The 17,993-nt window shown below is 44.8% G+C and overlaps 1 protein-coding gene across 1 annotated transcript; it reads right to left on the bottom strand.

The window, feature by feature from the left end:
• Positions 1 to 1,424: 1,424 nt before the first annotated feature.
• On the bottom strand, positions 1,425 to 17,195 carry LOC107125613 (keratin, type II cytoskeletal 4-like). Its single transcript, XM_015429045.1, has 9 exons — positions 16,568 to 17,195; positions 13,727 to 13,947; positions 11,034 to 11,094; positions 8,915 to 9,010; positions 7,800 to 7,964; positions 7,466 to 7,591; positions 4,436 to 4,656; positions 3,583 to 3,617; positions 1,425 to 2,581 (listed from the first exon to the last, which is right to left on the bottom strand). Exons 1-9 carry the CDS (start codon positions 17,069 to 17,071, stop codon positions 2,343 to 2,345), a joined length of 1,668 nt encoding a protein of 555 aa, XP_015284531.1. The 5' UTR covers positions 17,072 to 17,195; the 3' UTR covers positions 1,425 to 2,342.
• Positions 17,196 to 17,993: the final 798 nt, after the last annotated feature.

Below are 17,993 nucleotides of genomic sequence, written 5' to 3'. Positions count from 1 at the left end.
TCAGGCAAAAAGGTATAAAAAGTCACCCCTCAGCCCTGATTTTTGTGGCTGGTTTGTGATTATCCTGTTACTCCTGCCCCAAAGGTGGCCCCTCTTCTCTTTCTTCCAGAATCTCTGCTCCACAGACCTGGCACTGTGCTTCCTCCGCCCCACCTGGTCACTCTCAGCTCCCAACATGTCTTCTTTGCCACTGCAGACAAAAAAAAACAACCCACACAGACACACTCCTCCTCTAGATCTGGTCACCGTATCTCCAAAAGGACATTGCAGAGCTGGGAAAAGTACAGAGGAGGACAATCAAAATGATTAGGGGCTTGGAGCACCATCCCTATGAGGAAAGGCTGAAGAGTCTGGGACTTTAGAAAAGAGACGACTAAGGGGGTGGGGACATGATAGAGGTTTATAAAATTGTGCATGGAGAGAGTTGACAAAAAGACATTTTTCTCCCTCTCCCAGACTACTAGAACTCAGTGGCATCCAATGAAGTTGATGGGCAGTAGGTTCAGGACGGACAAAATACTTCTTCACACAGCGAGTGATTAAAATGTGGAATTCGCTGCCAGAGGATGTAGTGATGGCCACAAGAATAAACAGTGTTAAAGGGGGATTAGATAGATTCATGGAGGACAAGTCTATCAATGGCTACTAGACATGGTGACTGAGGGGAACCTCCACATTCAGAGGCACTAAGCCTCTGAATCCCAGAGACAGGAGGCAAAATCAGGGGAAGGTCTTGGCCTCTATGCCCTATTGCTGGCCATCCAGATAAACTGGTTGGTTACTCTGTCAGACAGGATGCTGGACTAGATGGACCACTGGTCTGATCCAGCAGCAATTCTTATGTTCTTATGTCTTGTTTTCTCTCATAAGGTTTGTGTATTCAGTAGGCAGGCAGCCATTCTAGGGAAAGGTTTTTGTGTTTTATGTACTGTTCCCCCATATTGCACTTCTGTTCTGTAATTTTCATTACTACTCTCTATTGCATACATTAATTTGGTTTCTTTTTCTGTTTGTAAAATAAAACCCTGTTTGCTTAAAAGTATTTTCCCCTTGTTTTTTTAGTGTTGATCTGGACTTGTACCTCCATATACATAGGCTAAACAAACCCAGGTATCCATGTGGCCAGAAGACATCTGTTCGTTCCGTACTGGCAGGGGGACACCTCTGCACATTATGGCCCTGACATGTGTATACCGATTTGGGTAACACTTCTCACTAAAAGAATCCTGTTAAAAAATAATAAAAAATAATAATAATAAAGAATCCTGGGAATTGCAGTTTGATAATATTGCTGAGAACTCTCTGCTAGAGGTCTCTGTCCCTCTCATTCCCTTAGGAGAGGGAAGGAGTTGGCACACCATTACTCCACTACTCCACAGAAAAGCTCTTTTCGATAAAAATCCAGAAGACACCAATCTCATCTTCACATAGAGTTTAATGAGACGCACTTTGTCATACACCAGAGAAAAGAAATCCCCACCAAAAGTAACATTAGCAAGGAAAAGGTCATTCCAAAAAGAGGACGCTTGGAACACAACCCAGCCACATTTAAGCACTTGCCAGTCCTGCTGATTTCGACAGGTGAGATTTGGACTGCAGGTATCTTACATATTCTTTGAAAAGCCATTGCTGGTCAGAAAAACTGCAAACTGGTAGTTGGAGAAGAGTACCAGGTAGGATACTTATTTGCATGCAAAAGGCCATGTTCGCAGGGAGTTATTGTTGGTCTCAGTGACCAAGGCGTTTACAATGTGAACCAAACAGCAAATGAAATACAGTTTAAGTGTGAAGAGAATTGTATGCCCCTACTCCTAGAACTGTTTCTTCACATGGTCCTTCTAAGAGTCATCCTTTCCCAGAAAAGCTCAAATCACCATAGGGAGAAGAACAATCTCTTTATTTGATAAATCTGGGATAAGCATGATCCTCCTAGTGGCCCCATGGGAAGTACCCAAAGTGAGAATGGTTCAGGAGGACAGCACAGTGTCCTAAATAACACCCTGTAGAACTACCCACAGCTGTTTGCTTTTGATCATGCAAATGCAGCTTTAGTCAGTTCAACATCTGTTAACTGAATACAGTATTGTCCATGGGTGCAAACGCAAATGGGGACCTGATCTGTACATGAGGGCATGAAATGCATCAACAATGACTGAAAGACAAAGAATGCAAGGCCAACAGGTTATTTTGGGAGAATCAGCACAGTGCTCATAAGAAATGAAGATCATTTCTCTGAAAAGTGCCAAGAAGAGCAGGAGGAGTGACTTGGATCACTGCATCAGATGGCAGAAAATGCATCTTCTATCCAGGAGCTATATTGCGATTGCTTCCATTTCTTACAGTTACTTGCTTGAAGACCTGAGGGTGGTGGATGACGTTGTGGTTTTCTTCACAATGGTGCCACCGCCAGAAACATATCCTCCCCCTGGGGAGCAAACTCCTCCTCCTCCTCCTCCTATGCTGCACATGCCTCTTCCACTGCTGGAGCTGAAGCCTCCAGATCCCCCGTAGCATCCTCCTCCATAGCCGCCTCCGTAACCGCCTCCATAGCCACCAGTAGAAACGTTAGAACCAACAACAGCTGGAAAGGTGGGAAATCAGGGATATTACAAAGTAATGTTGGACTACTATGGCCAGTGAATACTTAAGACTAAACTGTCTCACTCCGGTCCTCAAATACTTCCATATGCCTCATGCCTATTGCAAATCCTATCTTTAAGAGTAACCCTCTGTGGGTTTCTCATGGTGATAAACACTCACTGGTGTAACTCTGCAGTAGAGAGTCATATAGAGCTTGTTCCTGGAAAAGAGTCTGATCAGTTAAAATGGCCACCTCATCAGGCACTAACAACCATCATGTTGCCATATATGGGGGGGGATAGAATTTACTTTTGTTCTCCTCCCCAGGGCATAATTTCAGCCAGATGTTCTCTGGGACTTAGTAGAACCCACAGCCCCTCTGAGGAGGGGCCATGGCTCAGTGGTACAGCATCTGTTTGGCATGCAGAAGGCCTCAGGTTCAGTCCTTCCTATCTCCAGTTAAAAGGACCTGAGTCCTGTTCAACCACCAAGCACTAACTTTATTGGAGGAAATCTGGGTTGCACTTGTGGCTGAGTCATGGGCAAATCATTCAGCAAGCCACTACGGCAACTCTCAACCAAAAGTTGTTTTGGGAAGTTTCTATACAGCATTTGTAACCAGTAGACTACCCATCTCATAAGGTTTTATGACACATTACAACAGCTTATCAGCGTGGCACCAAAACCACTGACTTTCTGGTATCTTAAAAGTATACATGATGGTGCCCAGGGAAATCTGTTTTCACCATTTCCATCCTTCTTCTCCCATGCTCTCTCTCTGGATGAGGCTTCAGCCTTGTCCTTATCTACTGCAAAGCATGTGACAGTGGTAGCTCTTTGCCACTGAAGCAGCATCAATACACGCTGCCGTGCTGGCGCATGCTTCTGGCCGAAGATGTGGTGTTGTACAGACACAGTAGTGAATACATGTTAGTTGACAGCACAGCAACTTTTAAGACACAAACACTCTTTAAAAGTGTGGAATATGCGATTGCTACTTACAGATGCTCACGGCATTCTGGCATTCTCCAGACATCCTATGGAAGAAAGAAACTAGGATTTAGGTTGTGGATTCCATCAGGCATTCCTATGCAGATTCCAACAATGTGCAATCAATATTAGCCAATCCCTTGAAGGTTTATGACTTCTGCTGTCAGGGCTCCATTGGCCTATGGAAGTCTCTATCGTACAATGGAAAGAACAGACAAGGGAAGATGCAGGGAGACCTATGCTATGTTCCTTGCTTGGCAATGGAGTTAGCTTTTGCAGAGTAGTTCTCAGGGTATTCTCAGACGGTCCTAATATAAAGAAATATTGTTTCAGCCTGTCCAGTAGTTGAAGTCCAGATGTGCATGGTACTTTTGCTCATAATGGTCCACAGTGATTGCAACACTGCATGATATCCACACACACACCAAGAACAAGAGCATACACATGATACGAGGTAGACACCGTTTCGCCCCATGTTCATGCTTGTGTGCCACAGCACCCAATAAGGCCATGAGCACTACCATCATGATTTGTGTTTCCACAGCCTAATAACAGCTTTTTCCAGTCCAGCAGGTGTCTGCCAGGACTCATTCCTGGAAAACCACAACTTGTAATAACTAAGAGGATTCCTCTGAAGGTAAGACCAACTGCATGACCTTTCTCACCACAGAATGCTCCAGCTTGTCACTTCTGGAATGCTGGACCAGGGCATCTGAGAAGGCTTCAAATCCCAACATCTCCCCCCCTTTTTTTTTAGAATTTAACCTCAACAACATTACTTCAAGAAAAAAGCTCCTTCCTAACCCCCCCCCCATATTGTTCTCAGCAAGAATCTGTACTCCTCCTTTCTGTGTGTTGCACCCACCTGCTCTCCTCTCCTTCCAGCAGTTTCCTGTAGGTGGCAATCTCAATATCAAGGGATATCTTGCAGCTCATCAGTTCTTGGTATTCTTTCAACAGACGAGTCATCTCTTCCTTGGCCTTCTGCAGAGCTACTTCCATTTCGGCCAGTTTGTCCCTGGCATCCTTGATGGCCAGCTCACCACGTTCTTCTGCTTCTGTAATGGAGGTCTGCAGCTTTTCACACTGGAAGATAAGGTGGACATCCAGAGAACTGTGATCAGGGAACTATGTATAAATTCCATGTACTAAGAATCTTGATGCCAAGAAACAATACCTCATAATCAAAGGAGAAAGCTTGTTCAGACAGGCAGGGGTCATTTCGTAGAAAAAGAGCTAGCATAACTCATTAGCATATGCCACACTCCCTGACATCAGGGGCCCGGCGGTGGACCTGCAAGGCCGGCAGGAGTGTGAGGAAGCCCCGCCAAGGCCCTCCCTGGCCCCAGGCAGGCAGGGGTGGGGAGAGGCGGGGAGGAAGCAACTTACCCTCCCTCTTCTCCTGCCTTCTCCTGGCTGAATGAGGGCTGGAAGCGGGGCGGATGGAAGCAGGGGGCGGGGCTTCATTGTGTGCCCCGCCCCCCGCACCTCACCCGGGGGAACTGCGATCCCCCACGTTCCCCCCCGAAATGACCTCTGCAGACAGGCCATCCTATCTCACCCCGCTACCTTTTGTATGAAGTTCCTATATTGAGTCAAGTGACATGGAAGGGTGCATAAGTCATGATTCCACAGGAGCACAGAAAATATCCAGAATGGGCCCAGAATTCTGTTTAAGGGATTCACAGGCTTAATTTCTTTAAGGGGTCAAAGACAGGCTTGAAAAGTATGGCCGATACCTACAGCTCTTCCCACTGGGATTTGAGAAGAACAGAGAATCAGATTTTGTCACAGCTGGCAAGAGTGTCGTTGAATGAGACCTCTAGTGATCAAGGAATGGGATCCTTTCCTATTGCCATGTCAGGCAGAAACAGAAGCCAAGCTACACCTTCAGAAATGCATACTGTCCTTCTGAAATTGTGCCATTTCACAACGCAAATGGGGGAGATGCCTGTCTGAATGGTTCTCCCAAACCAAAATGTGAAAGTCCACAAGTAGACCCAGCCAGACTGCTCCTCCCTAAGCCGTTCTACATCATCAAAGCCACTCAAAAAAGGACTGCCAATAATTGTGAAAATTACGGCTGACCCACTGACAGGCCCCACTTGGAGAGGCCAGTCCTCACAACCACTTCCTTGGTCCAAATGCTGCAGCCAGGCCTTGCAATCCCCTCCCATGTTCTACATAGCACATCTAGTTGCCACGTGTTGTGTTTGGACCAGTCACGCATATATAATTGCCACCCGTTCTGTCTGGACTAGACTCCTAGGGCTGATGCAAGAAGACCTCTTGCCCCCTTATACTTATTATCCCCAGGATACCCCCTTCCCCAGGATAGGAAGCATGCTTTTGAAACCCCCTAGCTTCTCAGGCCTTGCGCTGCCTCAGATGCAGGAAAGACTCCATCTTCAATATAAAACCCAAGATCAGGCTATGCACAGTTTAGAAGCCAGTGCCCAAGGGAGCAGCCCGTTTCCCATGGGAACTCTGGTAAACCCCAATCAAGGCTCTTCCCTTTGACTCTCAAGGCCCTGGCCACAGTTAACAACCTTGCAGCATAATAAACAAACCTCTTAAGGCAAGTCAGGAACGTCCCTCATAATGTAGACTCCTCAAGAAACCTAATCAAAGACTAGGGTTGTCAGGTCTGGGTTGGAAAATACCTGGAGATTTTGGGGGTGGATCCGGGAGAGGGTGGGGTTTGGGGAGGGGAGGTGCCTCAGCATGACACAATGCCAGAGAGTCCACCCTTCAAAGCAGCCACTTTCTCCAGGGGAGCTGATCTCTGCCAGCTGGAGATCAGTTGTAAAAGCGGGAAATCCCCAGGCCCCACCTGGAGGCTGGCAACGCTATCAAAGACAAAGGCAGGATGACCTCATCTCCTGGCCCATTGATGGCAGGCTTTAGTTGGGCCATCAGTCATTTTAATTCAATCATGTTATTCACCGTCAAAACTTTATCTCACCCCATCAGCACTTCAGTCAGAGCCCTCTGTAAAATGTGAGGTCCTCAGTAGCAAAATGGATCCAAATAACCACAGCAATTCTAGTTACTCCTCAAAGAGTCTGAGCCAATGACATTTGCCCCACAGTCAATGCTCAGGTAAAAGAGGTATAAAAGAGGCACCATTGAACAAGCAGTTTAAGTCCAGTCATCACTCCAGACTGTTCCTTCCTCAGCATAAGACTATTTAGAAACCAAGGCTTAAAGGCTGGCAATACTATTTTCTTGCTTAACAATGGCCACTGGGGGTGTTGGCTTCTTAAAGCTACAGGTGCTGCTTCTATTAGCAGATTATTATTTTTTTGCAACCCCAGAGCATTTTTTAGGTATGTAGAAAGATCTGAATTGTCTGTCCATTGACCGCCTCTTTTTCCTCACCTTTCCTTTATGTATTTTGTATGTTCAATAAAGATCAAATATAGTTGAGTTCAAATCTCCCACCACAATTCTGCTTGAGATATTATTCTACAACTGTGTCTGTGTATATATGGAGTAGGGTCCCTTATCTCAGGATTTTAGGGGTGCATGTTTATAGGCCATACATGTGACTAACCTGGTAACACATGTGTCACATCACATCTCTCCTCCCTCCCCCACACTGATGAAGCAGATACCAGGCTTCACCCCCAAATCTCCAGGAATTTTCCAACCAAGAGATGGCAACCCTACTTGCAAAACCTTCTCTAAGCAGCTTGCAGAGGTTTAGAAATGCAAGAGGTTTTCCTGCTTCTATTTGAGTTGTCTTCCTTAAATGTTGTTTTGGCTTTTTTCTGATTGCACAATTGCCATTAAGAGAACAAGACAGGCTCAGGGGTTGACCAAGTTCTGAAAATATTGAAGTGTTGTGCCCCCCCCCCCCAAGGTTAATCCAGCAAAAACTCCTCAGCCTCACCTGCTTCTTCACATTTTCGATTTCAGCTCGTAGCCTCTGAATTGTCCGGTTGAGCTCAGAGATCTCAGCCTTGGTGTCTCGCAGACTGTCACCATGTTTCCCAGCATTCATCTGGAGCTCTTCATACTGGCATACAGAAAGAAGAGAAGGTCCAATTTTGTCATAGCTAGCAAAATAATATTTTGCAACCAGGCCCATTGGCTAACTGATGGAGGTTTCTCCAAAGACTTGGAGGTCTTTTGGAGGTTTCCTCCATAAAAGAAAGGAAGATGGCAGTACCACACAGACTGTTTTGTTTTAGACTGGCAAGAGAAATAAATGCCCGGAAACTGACCTTGGTTTGGTACCAAGACTCTGCTTCTAATCGGCTCTTCTGAGCAATCTCTTCATACTGAGTTTTGACTTCGGCTATGATGCTGTTCAAGTCCAGGCTTCGGTTGTTGTCCATTTGAAGGACAACAGAGGTGTCGGAAACGGTCTGCTGTACCTGGCTGAGTTCCTGTGAAAGTCATGCAGACATTAGCTCAACCATACTTTCGTTTTAGATGTATCTCGATGCACCTGTTTCTTTCCTCCGTAATCTGCCTGCATTTTCAAAAGTGACTAATGGCAGCGGGAACCAAAGCTGGCACACCTAAAGAGTCATGCTATTATTTTGCTGGAGTTTCTGGCACTCCAAAGTGAATTAAAAAATGTGCTGCCATTATTATACATTAGCCATATACCCATTATAATAATAGGTAGGGTGTATATGGATTTACACAGAGCAAGTATCTCAGGGGATGTAGTCCCTCTTGTACCCTCTGTGGGATACTTGTCATATTTGGCGATACCGTTGTGTTCCTTTCTACAGTATATGGTATTGCTTTATATATTAAATAGAGTCTGTTCCTATCTCACTATTGGAATAGCACCAATTTATTCATACGGGGAAAAGTAATCAGTGCACACTGGGACACCACTGATGTGGATAGCTCAACCTGCTTCTTGCCTCTAACTTTCCCGGACAGCGAAAATCAAACCTGTTCCTGTTTGCATAGCCCCATCTCTTCATCTGCCTAAACCCATCCTGGGTTTTAGTTCTTGGTCATTCTGGAGAGGCAACTAGTTTGTACCTGAGAGCGTCTCGCCAAGAATTAGTGCATGGCAGGCAAGATACTTACAAACAAACTAACAGAGCAACTAGAAAAAGCTACCAGTGCAAACATTCCAATATCATTTACTGCCATTTCATTTTGTTGAAACATGTACAAAGCTTTTACAGTCTTTTCATCCTAACCCAAGCCATGCTTACTGAAAAGTACATATCCAAAGATTTCAGTGGCTTCATTGACTTTTGCAAGCAAATTCAAATTCATTTTGAACATCCCTCCCCTTCCAAAACTATTTGTTTTCAGCTCATTATTTCCCCAGGTGCCTGCAAAAAACAACAACAACAAAACTACTTACTGCTTCATACAGACATCTTATGAAGTTGATTTCATCTTCCAAAGCATCCAGTTTGGCCTGCAGTTCCACTTTGTTCATATAAGCAACATCCACATCCTACAGGAAAGAACAGAGGAGGGTTCCGCTATCAGCAGTGGAAATAAAAATAATAACAACAACAAATAGGGCCTTCAGATCTTCCAAATGCCAGCTCTCCCAGCACCTCAGACCTTCAAACCACAACAAAGGTGCTAAGAATGCTCATCTATTACACAATAGCTGTGGAATTCCACAGACAGATTGAGGAGAAAAGGTGGCCCAAAGCTCTGAGGGCTTTTCTACCCCTCCTACAACATCCAGCTCCCAGCCTCCAGTTCTAGCCCTGTACCTTGTCAGCATCACATACCACCATCTCTTCTCTTCTTCCACTAGTGGAAGGGGAAGAATCTCTTTGGCGCTGCTGGCTTCTTAGAACAGTCAGCTTCTCTTTGATGGCACCATCATATAAGGCCCTCTAAAATAGCACTGCCCTGTCCTGGATGGCCCAGTCTAGCCTGATCTCAACAGATCTTGGAAGCTAAGCAGGGTTTGCCCTGGTCAGTGTTTGGATGGGAGACCACCAAGGAAGTCCAGAGTCGCTACACAGAGGCAGGCAATGGCAAACCACCTCTGAAGGTCTCTTGCCTTGAAAACCCTACAAGGTCACCATAGGTCAGCTGAGACTTGACAGAAATTTCCACCACCAAAATGACTCTGGAATTCTTAAGAGTCCAGATTCTCCAGGGCAACACCGTCAAACAGGATACCGTAGGAACCTGATTCTAGCTCAGTACATAGGTTTGCCAGGCATGAGGTAGGTACTTACTGCAGGGAGTAGCGATCTTCATCACTGCACGACCCAGAAGGTCCAGCATTGCACTGGGGCGCTGCGCTAGCATTTCCCCCCAGACTCTATGGTGGTCATGCTGGAAGCGATATCATTGTGCACCAATGAAGATCACTCCCCACAGTTGTGTCAACCTGCTTCCACCTGCTGACCAGATGAGCATTGATGGGCATCAGCAACAATTTTCAGGAGCGTGTCTGCCATTAGCCTACCACTACGGACAACCCCCCATGTGTTCATTCTCTGTACAGGAAGGGCATGAGTACACAGCCCCCCCCCACCTCTGTGTGATCTCTTAGTTGTCTGCATGGGATGAATGCACAGAGGAATTCCTGCGCATGTGCCCCTCCCCATCATGACACAGGTTTTGGTAAATTGCCAATCACGGGGAGTGTGGATGCATGCATTTGCCTTTTCCAGTGTTTGCCTTTTCCAGACCACTAAGTGATCATGCTGAGACAGTGGGGGGGGGGGCAGAGTGCTCATGGCTAATTTCCGTCACCATGTGATCTGTTCCCTGCATTCGCTCAACAGCAGGGGAACAACAATGGTGTAAGGTGTTATGGCTCTGTTTATATGGCATCTCTCCACCAGAAAGCTCTCCCTTTCAGCTCCAGCATGCCAGAGAGATGACAGAGAGAAAGAACTGGCTTTTGTTTCTCGGTTTCCTAGGAACAGGTTGGCTTTGATATAAAAGGGAAAGATCAAACTGCAACAGGCCAAGCAATAGCATTACCATGAATTGGTCTTTCTTGTGTAGCACATGGACACTTTGAGGCCCACCTCACAGTCAACCACCACAATAGATGACAAGTATCCCATGATGCATTTGTTCAGAAGCAAGCAATGGATGGACTGGAGCATGAAAAATACCTGCTTACTCACTTTCCATGTTGAACTGACTAGCTGTCAAACTAAGTAATGTAATACATATATTCTGACCCACTGTATGCCATTTAATAGGAATGCCAGCCTCCAGGTGAGACCTGGGGATCCCCAGGAATTACAGCTCATCTCCAGACTACAGAGATGAGTTCCCCTGGAGAAAATGGATGCTATGGAGGGGGGGACTCTATGGTATTGTACCCCACTGACGTCCCTGTCCTCCCCAGGCTCCATCCCCAGATCTCCTGGAGTTTCCCAACCTGGATCTGGCAACCCTTCCCTTTCCTATCCCCTGCTAGTGGCCAGGGGGGACCTAGCAAACCTACATGCCAAATTTCCTTTACAAAAAAAGCAAACTAAAGTTCTCACCTTTTTCAAGAGCACAAAATCATTCTCTGCTGTTGTACGCCCATTAATTTCTTCTTCATATCTGGTCAATACAACAACAACAACAGAAGAGAAAAATTAAGTTCAAAGACTTTCACTTATTAATTTCCTCTTCATATCTGGTCAATGCAACAAGAAAAACAGAACAGATCTTCAAGTTCAATAACTTTTGATTCCTACACCTGCACATCCATCCTGTGTGGCTACCATTTTGTTTCTCTTCTACCCATAATCCCGTTCAAAGACTTTCACTTATTAATTTCCTCTGGTCAACGCAACAAGAAAAACAGAACAGACCTTCAAGTTCAATAACTTTTGATTCCTCAGCAATTTTCCTCTAACACCTGCATATCCATCCTGTGTGGCCACCATTTTGTTTCACTTCTACCCATAATCCCAATGACTGTTAATTTCCCACACCTCTCAATTCAGCCCACTGGCTGGTCCCCCACTTCAGAAGACCTTCCTGGCATCAACCAGAGCCTGTGCCTTTTCCACTGAAGCTCCCACTTTGCAGAATGGGCTTCCTCAGGAGGTGAGTGGGACATTGCCTTTAGCAATTTTCGGGAGGCTCTGCAAGGCCATTTTATTTGCCAGGCCTTTTAATGGGATATGCAGCCATCTTTTTTGTAGGGGGGTGGTCATTTGGGATTTTATTTTACCACGTTAAAATTGTAACATTTTCATTATAACTTTTAAGCCAGCTTGAGCTCTGAGGAAAAGTGGGATATAAATATTTAAATAAATACATTCCTGGTCTCAGTATTATATATTCTTCCAAAACTCTGATCATGAAAGCAGAATAAATGGGATTTAAAATCAAGATCTGCAAAAATACTTATTTTCCCCCTATAATGTATTCTGATTAGGTAAAGGTAAAGGTAGAGGTTTCCCTTGCTCGAAAGCCAGTCGAATCCGACTCTAGGGATTCAGTGCTCGTCTCCGTTTCCAAGCCGAAGAGCCATTGCTATCCAAAGACATTTCCACGGTCATTTGGCCAGCAGGACTAGATGCCGAGGCGCACGGAACGCTGTTACCTTCCCACCGAAGTGGTACCTATTTATCTACTTGCAATGTCTTGCTTTCGAACTGCTAGGTTGGCAGGAGCTGGGACCAGAGACGGGAGCTCACTCCGTCATGCGGCACTCGGGTCTCAAACTGCTGAACTACTGACCTTCCACAGCCTGCAGTTCAGCGTCTTAACCACTTGAGCTACAGAATACCAAAAGAACAAAAACGAACAAACCCCAACCCTGTTCATATTTTGATTGTGAGTGGGGAGGAGGAAGGGAGAGGATACTCAGCCTAGCCTTCCATTTTTCTAAACTGTATTCACAATAAAAGCCCTTCTGACTTAACCTGGTATGCAAGTGAAAGAGAGTGAGAGTACAAACTAATCCTCAGAAATATGCTGTGGGTTTATTCGGCAGTGCAAGTACATGACTCACGCACTATTCTTCATAGTTTCCATTCTTCTGACTCACTTCCCTAGCAGCCTGCATTCAATATGCTTTGGCACCAGCCACACAAGGAATTTGCTGAATGGACTGATCAACATATAATAGTTTCCAACTGGACCTATTTATTAAATAGCAGCACTTCTTTTCAAACGCCGAGTGCCAGTTTCTGGTGCTTATTCACATTTGTAGTTGTCACATGAATCTCTTTGGTTGGTGGAATCCCAGATTTTGTGCTATACCGAAAGATCTGGCATCTTTATTAGGCTATATAATATTACTGCCCTGGCCTGGATAGCTTAGGAAGTCCAGGGTCATTACACCAAGGCAAGCAATGGCAAACCACCTCTGAACCTCTCTTGCCTTGAAAATCCTTTGGGGTTGCCATAAATTGGCTGTGACTTGATGTCAAATAAAAATAATACTGAACGCCACCATGTATTAAACAAGTAAAAGCACTCAGTTTGCAATATATAAATAAAAAATCATGATTTCCCCCCATGATTCTGAGAAATGTCTACTTCAGAGTTGAGAATGGTTGGAAATCAATTGCAGTATCAAGTTATTTGCGTTAGCTATTGGCTGCAATGATGATAAAAGTACAAACACTCAAAATAAACCAAAATGGTTGCTCTGTACGCGTTAAACAAAATGACCTACGCTCTTTATAAGTATATTGCCCAGTGCGATACGATACCTGTAATAGAACTGGGGGAAATCTGGGTTCAAATCCTGATTGGTTATGAAAGTCACTGAGGGACAGTCATTATCTCTCAGCCGACTCTACCTCACAGGGTGGTTGTGAGTATAAAGTGATAAAATCCTTTCAAATCAACTACATTTCTACTTAGAAATCCCTACCCACTTTCTGCCATTTATTCTTCACAGGTCTATAATGAGCTACTCTCAGGACTGTATGATATGCAAGTATTTTTTCATTTATAATGGAATACATGCCTTTTAAATTGTGTTGCATGATAATCTACACATGAGATCTATATCACTTCCTACACAGAACTCCTTTCCGTACATGGAAAATTGTACAACTGAAGGGGATCTTACCCTATTTTCTTCTAAGTCAATGTACAAAACATAATTTAGAATGTGCAAAATAAATACCCAAATAAGCCTGTCTGCAGTGTATACCCCCCATTAAAATCCCTTCCAGTGGGGGGAAAGTGCTTCATGGTCATTTGCTTTGCAGTAATATCCCCTTACTTGTTCTTATAATCCTCCACAAGGTCCTGGAAGTTCTTAAGTTCTGAATCCAGACCTCTCCTCTCACCCAGAAGACAGTCATGTTGTTTCCTCAGGTTGTTGATATAAGCTTCAAAAATCTGATCAAGGTTCCTGTGACCAACACCAGTCCCGTGACCCTGTTCTTGCAAGAGTTTCCATTTTGTCTCCAGAACTTTATTCTGCTGTTCTAGAAAACGGACCTGCAACAAGAAAAAAGGGGGGGTGTGGAGAAAGAAAGAATAATTTAACAAGTGATACAGAAATCCTTGAAGGAAGCAGTTGGGGTTTTCTAGTACATGTCCCTGTTGAATTGTTGTTCCAGTGTGGTCCTTATTTTGCCTGGTATTGTCTTTTTTGTAATGTTGGTAGTGTGAGTTTCTGGAGAACTTCAGGTTTCAGCTCCTTCCCCAGGTCTCTAGAGAGGACCTAGAAGTGGGAGGGCAGAAACATCTCTATTGCCCATTGATGGGGGGTTGTGGCTCAGTGGGAGGGCATCTGCTTTGCAGGCAGAAGGTCTCAGATTTAGTCCCCAGTATCTCCAGTTATTTACTTATTTCTTTCATTTCCACCTTTCTCCCCAAAGGAGACTCAAAGGAGCTAACATCATTCTCCTCTCCTCCATTTCATCCACACAACAATCCTGTGAGTTAGGCTGGGTGTGTGTGACAGGCCCAAGGTCAACCAGAAAGCTTCCATGGCAGAGTAGGGATTGCAGCCTGGGGTTGACAGGGTCAGGTAGTAAGTAATGTGGAAGACCTGTCTGCTTCAAACCCTGGTAAACCACACCCAATCAGGATGAACCATGCTGACCTTGACAGACTAATGGTCTGTCTCAATATAACACAGCTTTATGTAAATGCCCGTACTTAAATACTAAAGCACTATGGGCCAAAGTCCTCCTGGCCGCCACAAGGGCCCGCAGTGAGTTTTTTTGGTACTTGAAAAAGCACGGAGGGAACAAGGCACTGCTTGAAAATGGCAGTGGAGTCCTCATGGCAGCCATGAGGACACTATCGTATTTATTTTGGCCCTGTGTAAAACGCAGCAGCATGCCGTTTCAGATATTGCCACTGCAGAGATTTGTTTTGAACTACTGATAGGATATTACGGGAGACCATTTTTTATAAGATATTATGGGAGACAACAAAAGAACAAGCCCCTCCTTTCCTTTTGTTATCCTCCAGGTGGATAATAAAGGAACCACCATTTGCTGAGACTTTTGAAAGAAACTGGATGCATGGTGGGGACTCTTTTCACATTGCTAAGTTCATTTCATCATTGATATCACAGTAACAGGTGCCCCTTTCTTACTGGAGCCTTCCTTATGAAATATTTAATGTGATTGCTATATAACACAGCTTTATGTAAATGCCCGTACCTAAACACTATGGGCCAAAGTCCTCACGGCCGCCACAAGGGCCCCCTGTGAGTTTTTTGGTACTTGAAAAAGCACGGAGGGAACAAGGCACTGCTTGAAAATGGCAGTGGAGTCCTCATGGCAGCCATGAGGACACTATCGTATTTATTTTGGCCCTGTGTAAAACGCAGCAGCATGCCGTTTCAGATATTGCCACTGCAGAGATTTGTTTTGAACTACTGATAGGATATTACGGGAGACCATTTTTTATAAGATATTATGGGAGACAACAAAAGAACAAGCCCCTCCTTTCCTTTTGTTATCCTCCAGGTGGATAATAAAGGAACCACCATTTGCTGAGACTTTTGAAAGAAACTGGATGCATGGTGGGGACTCTTTTCACATTGCTAAGTTCATTTCATCATTGATATCTCAGTAACAGGTGCCCCTTTCTTACTGGAGCCTTCTTTATGGAATATTTAATGTGATTGCTAATCCAGCCTCATGAATGGATGTCACTACTGCATTTGCTGCAAGATCATGCCCACACACTACTTGGGTACAACCTGTGTCCAGATTCCACTGCTCCGTCTGCCCTCCCTCTGCCCTGCCCACAAAGCAGGGTGCCTCCCAAAGGCAAAATCTGTATTACAGCCTCCATGTCTTACTCCTCTGCGAGAACCTTGAAACCCAGTTGGTGGTTGAAAGGAGCAACAAATCAATCGGAAAGGGCAAACATTTGTTGCACCACCAATGCAAATCATGCTCTTCAGGAACATCTACACCGCACCCCGAGAGGAAGGGGTGCACCCAAAACACATCTAACACAATCCAGATGGATGTGCAACAGTTTTGCCTCCCTCCTCTATCAGAGAAGGGTCGTTTTGAGACCAGCTCTTCTGGGAAAAGAAGGATACACTCTTCTTTCCCTATGGTCTCTCCCATTTCTTTCTGTTTAATACTCTATGCATGGGAAACTAGCACAAGGATACAAACTAAGGTCTCATCAGTAGCACAGATGTGAACCAAATAATAATTCCTTCTCCATGGGGGAAGATCTCTGAGAATTCTCAGCAACTTTACCAAACTGCAATTCCAGGATACTTTGGGGAGGAAGCCATAACAATGAACTGTTTGTAGTATAAATATGACCTTAAATTCTTCTTTCCATTCTGTTCCTATTCCCCTGAATTTCTCAGGAACTGCAAATTACCTTCATGTTAACAACATTTGGCCATCCTTACTATAAAGTACAAAATACAATTTTTATACCATCTCCTATATTTTCTCCTGGTTTGAGATTAAGTAACAAAGGTTATTTGGTGCAACTTCCACTGGAAATAAACACTTGAATTTACTTCACAACTTTTCATTCTTGAAATGTTTAGCAAAAATCAGGTCAGATCATAGAGATAACAGTTTCTATAAGTTGGGATACAGTAATACTCTCATAAACATCTCACCTTGTCAATAAAGGAGGCAAATTTGTTGTTGAGGGTTTTGATTTGCTCCCTCTCGTGAACCCTCACTTTTTGGATTTCGGGGTCTATCTCCAGGTTGAGGGGTTGCAGGAGGCTCTGATTGATGGTCACCTCTTTGATACCTCCAGGTGGGCACACGGGAAATGCAGGGCCACCGGTGCCATCAAAGCAACCACCAAACCCTCCACCAAAGCCATTACCACCGCCAAATCCTCCACCAAAGCCACCACCAACTCCATAACCTCCACCTCCTCGGCCACAAGCACCACCACCAAATCCACCAATAGAGATTCTTTTGTTCCCCCCTAGATTATACAGGCTCCTGCTGCCAAAACCGCCACCTCCGCTGCCGCCACGGATAGAACATCCACGGGTTGTGGAAGCGGTGTTGAAGCTGACTCTGTTTCCACCTCCAAAGCAAGCAGAGCTGGAGCTGAAGCCCTTGCTGCCTCCTCCAATGCTTCTGGCATAAGATTGACGAGACATATTGGACAGCAGAGAGGTTGTCTTGGTTGGGATGTTTCCAAGGAAGAGTTCCTAGTAATGAGTGAAGCTGAGCCCCTCTGACAGTGAGAGCAAAAATTTAGCTTTTTATCTATTCAGGGAGCTGGCTGGGTGACAGGGGAGTGGAAAATAAAATGCTCATTTTATTGTATTCCTAAGCTTAGGTGTGCTTGGCACCCTCCCTCTCACACCGTGCCAAAAACTGACCTTCCCTGAAACACACCCCAGGGAGCTGAAGAGCATGCAATATGACGGTGAACTCCTGACAACCTCAGCTTACCTGTGTCACCCTTCTGTCAACTAAGACTAAATTTACTGAGAGCCATGCCTGTACAACAGGGCATGAAGTTACCTTGACATTCTTTTGCCCTGCAGGGAAAATAATCCCCTGGCTAACATCTCTCCATCACTCCCTTTTCTTAAAGTCTGATGGCAGATGGTTCTTTTCAGAGGGTTCCAAGGAAACCTGCTGACATGCACAGTTCAGTAAAATCCGCACCCAGGATTGCAACATATCATATATCAGTATTTCTTTCAGGGAATCAAAAATAAATCCCACATCACATCTGACTTTTGGGTTTCTGAAGGAAAAGACATTTCCTCAGCTCAAGGTTGAAATCCAAGTGACAACAGGATTCAGTTAAGTGGTAGCAGGATTGGTGATGAGAACCAAAAATGGAGTGTTGAGATTTGTCAGAATGCCAGTCATTACGAGTATATGAAACTGCTTTACACTGGAGCCAAGCCATTGGTCCATTTAGCTCAGTATTCTATTCAGAGTTGGAGGGAGCTCTCTCCAGGGGCTCAGTATGGCAGGGAGTGGGGTGTAGAATAAGAGCCTCCATATTCAATGGATTTCTGGGGACTGCAAAGCACTGAAGGCCAATCCACACAATATGAAGGC

Source organism: Gekko japonicus, unplaced genomic scaffold, assembly GCF_001447785.1.
Source record: "Gekko japonicus isolate JY-2015 unplaced genomic scaffold, Gekko_japonicus_V1.1 scaffold1579, whole genome shotgun sequence".
NCBI lineage: Eukaryota > Metazoa > Chordata > Lepidosauria > Squamata > Gekkonidae > Gekko > Gekko japonicus.
The sequence above is the reverse complement of the archived record's forward strand: the minus strand, read 5'-3'. Positions and strand labels throughout refer to the sequence as shown.

Coding starts and splice junctions, on each gene's coding strand:
- LOC107125613 (XM_015429045.1), bottom strand. CDS start 17,071: ATGTCTCGTCAATCTTATGCCAGAAGCATTGGAGGAGGCAGCAAGGGC. Junction 11,095..13,726: donor GTGGAGGATTATAAGAACAA/GTAAGGGGATAT, acceptor TGTATTGACCAG/ATATGAAGAAGAAATTAATG. Junction 3,618..4,435: donor CTGGAAGGAGAGGAGAGCAG/GTGGGTGCAACA, acceptor TTTCTTCCATAG/GATGTCTGGAGAATGCCAGA.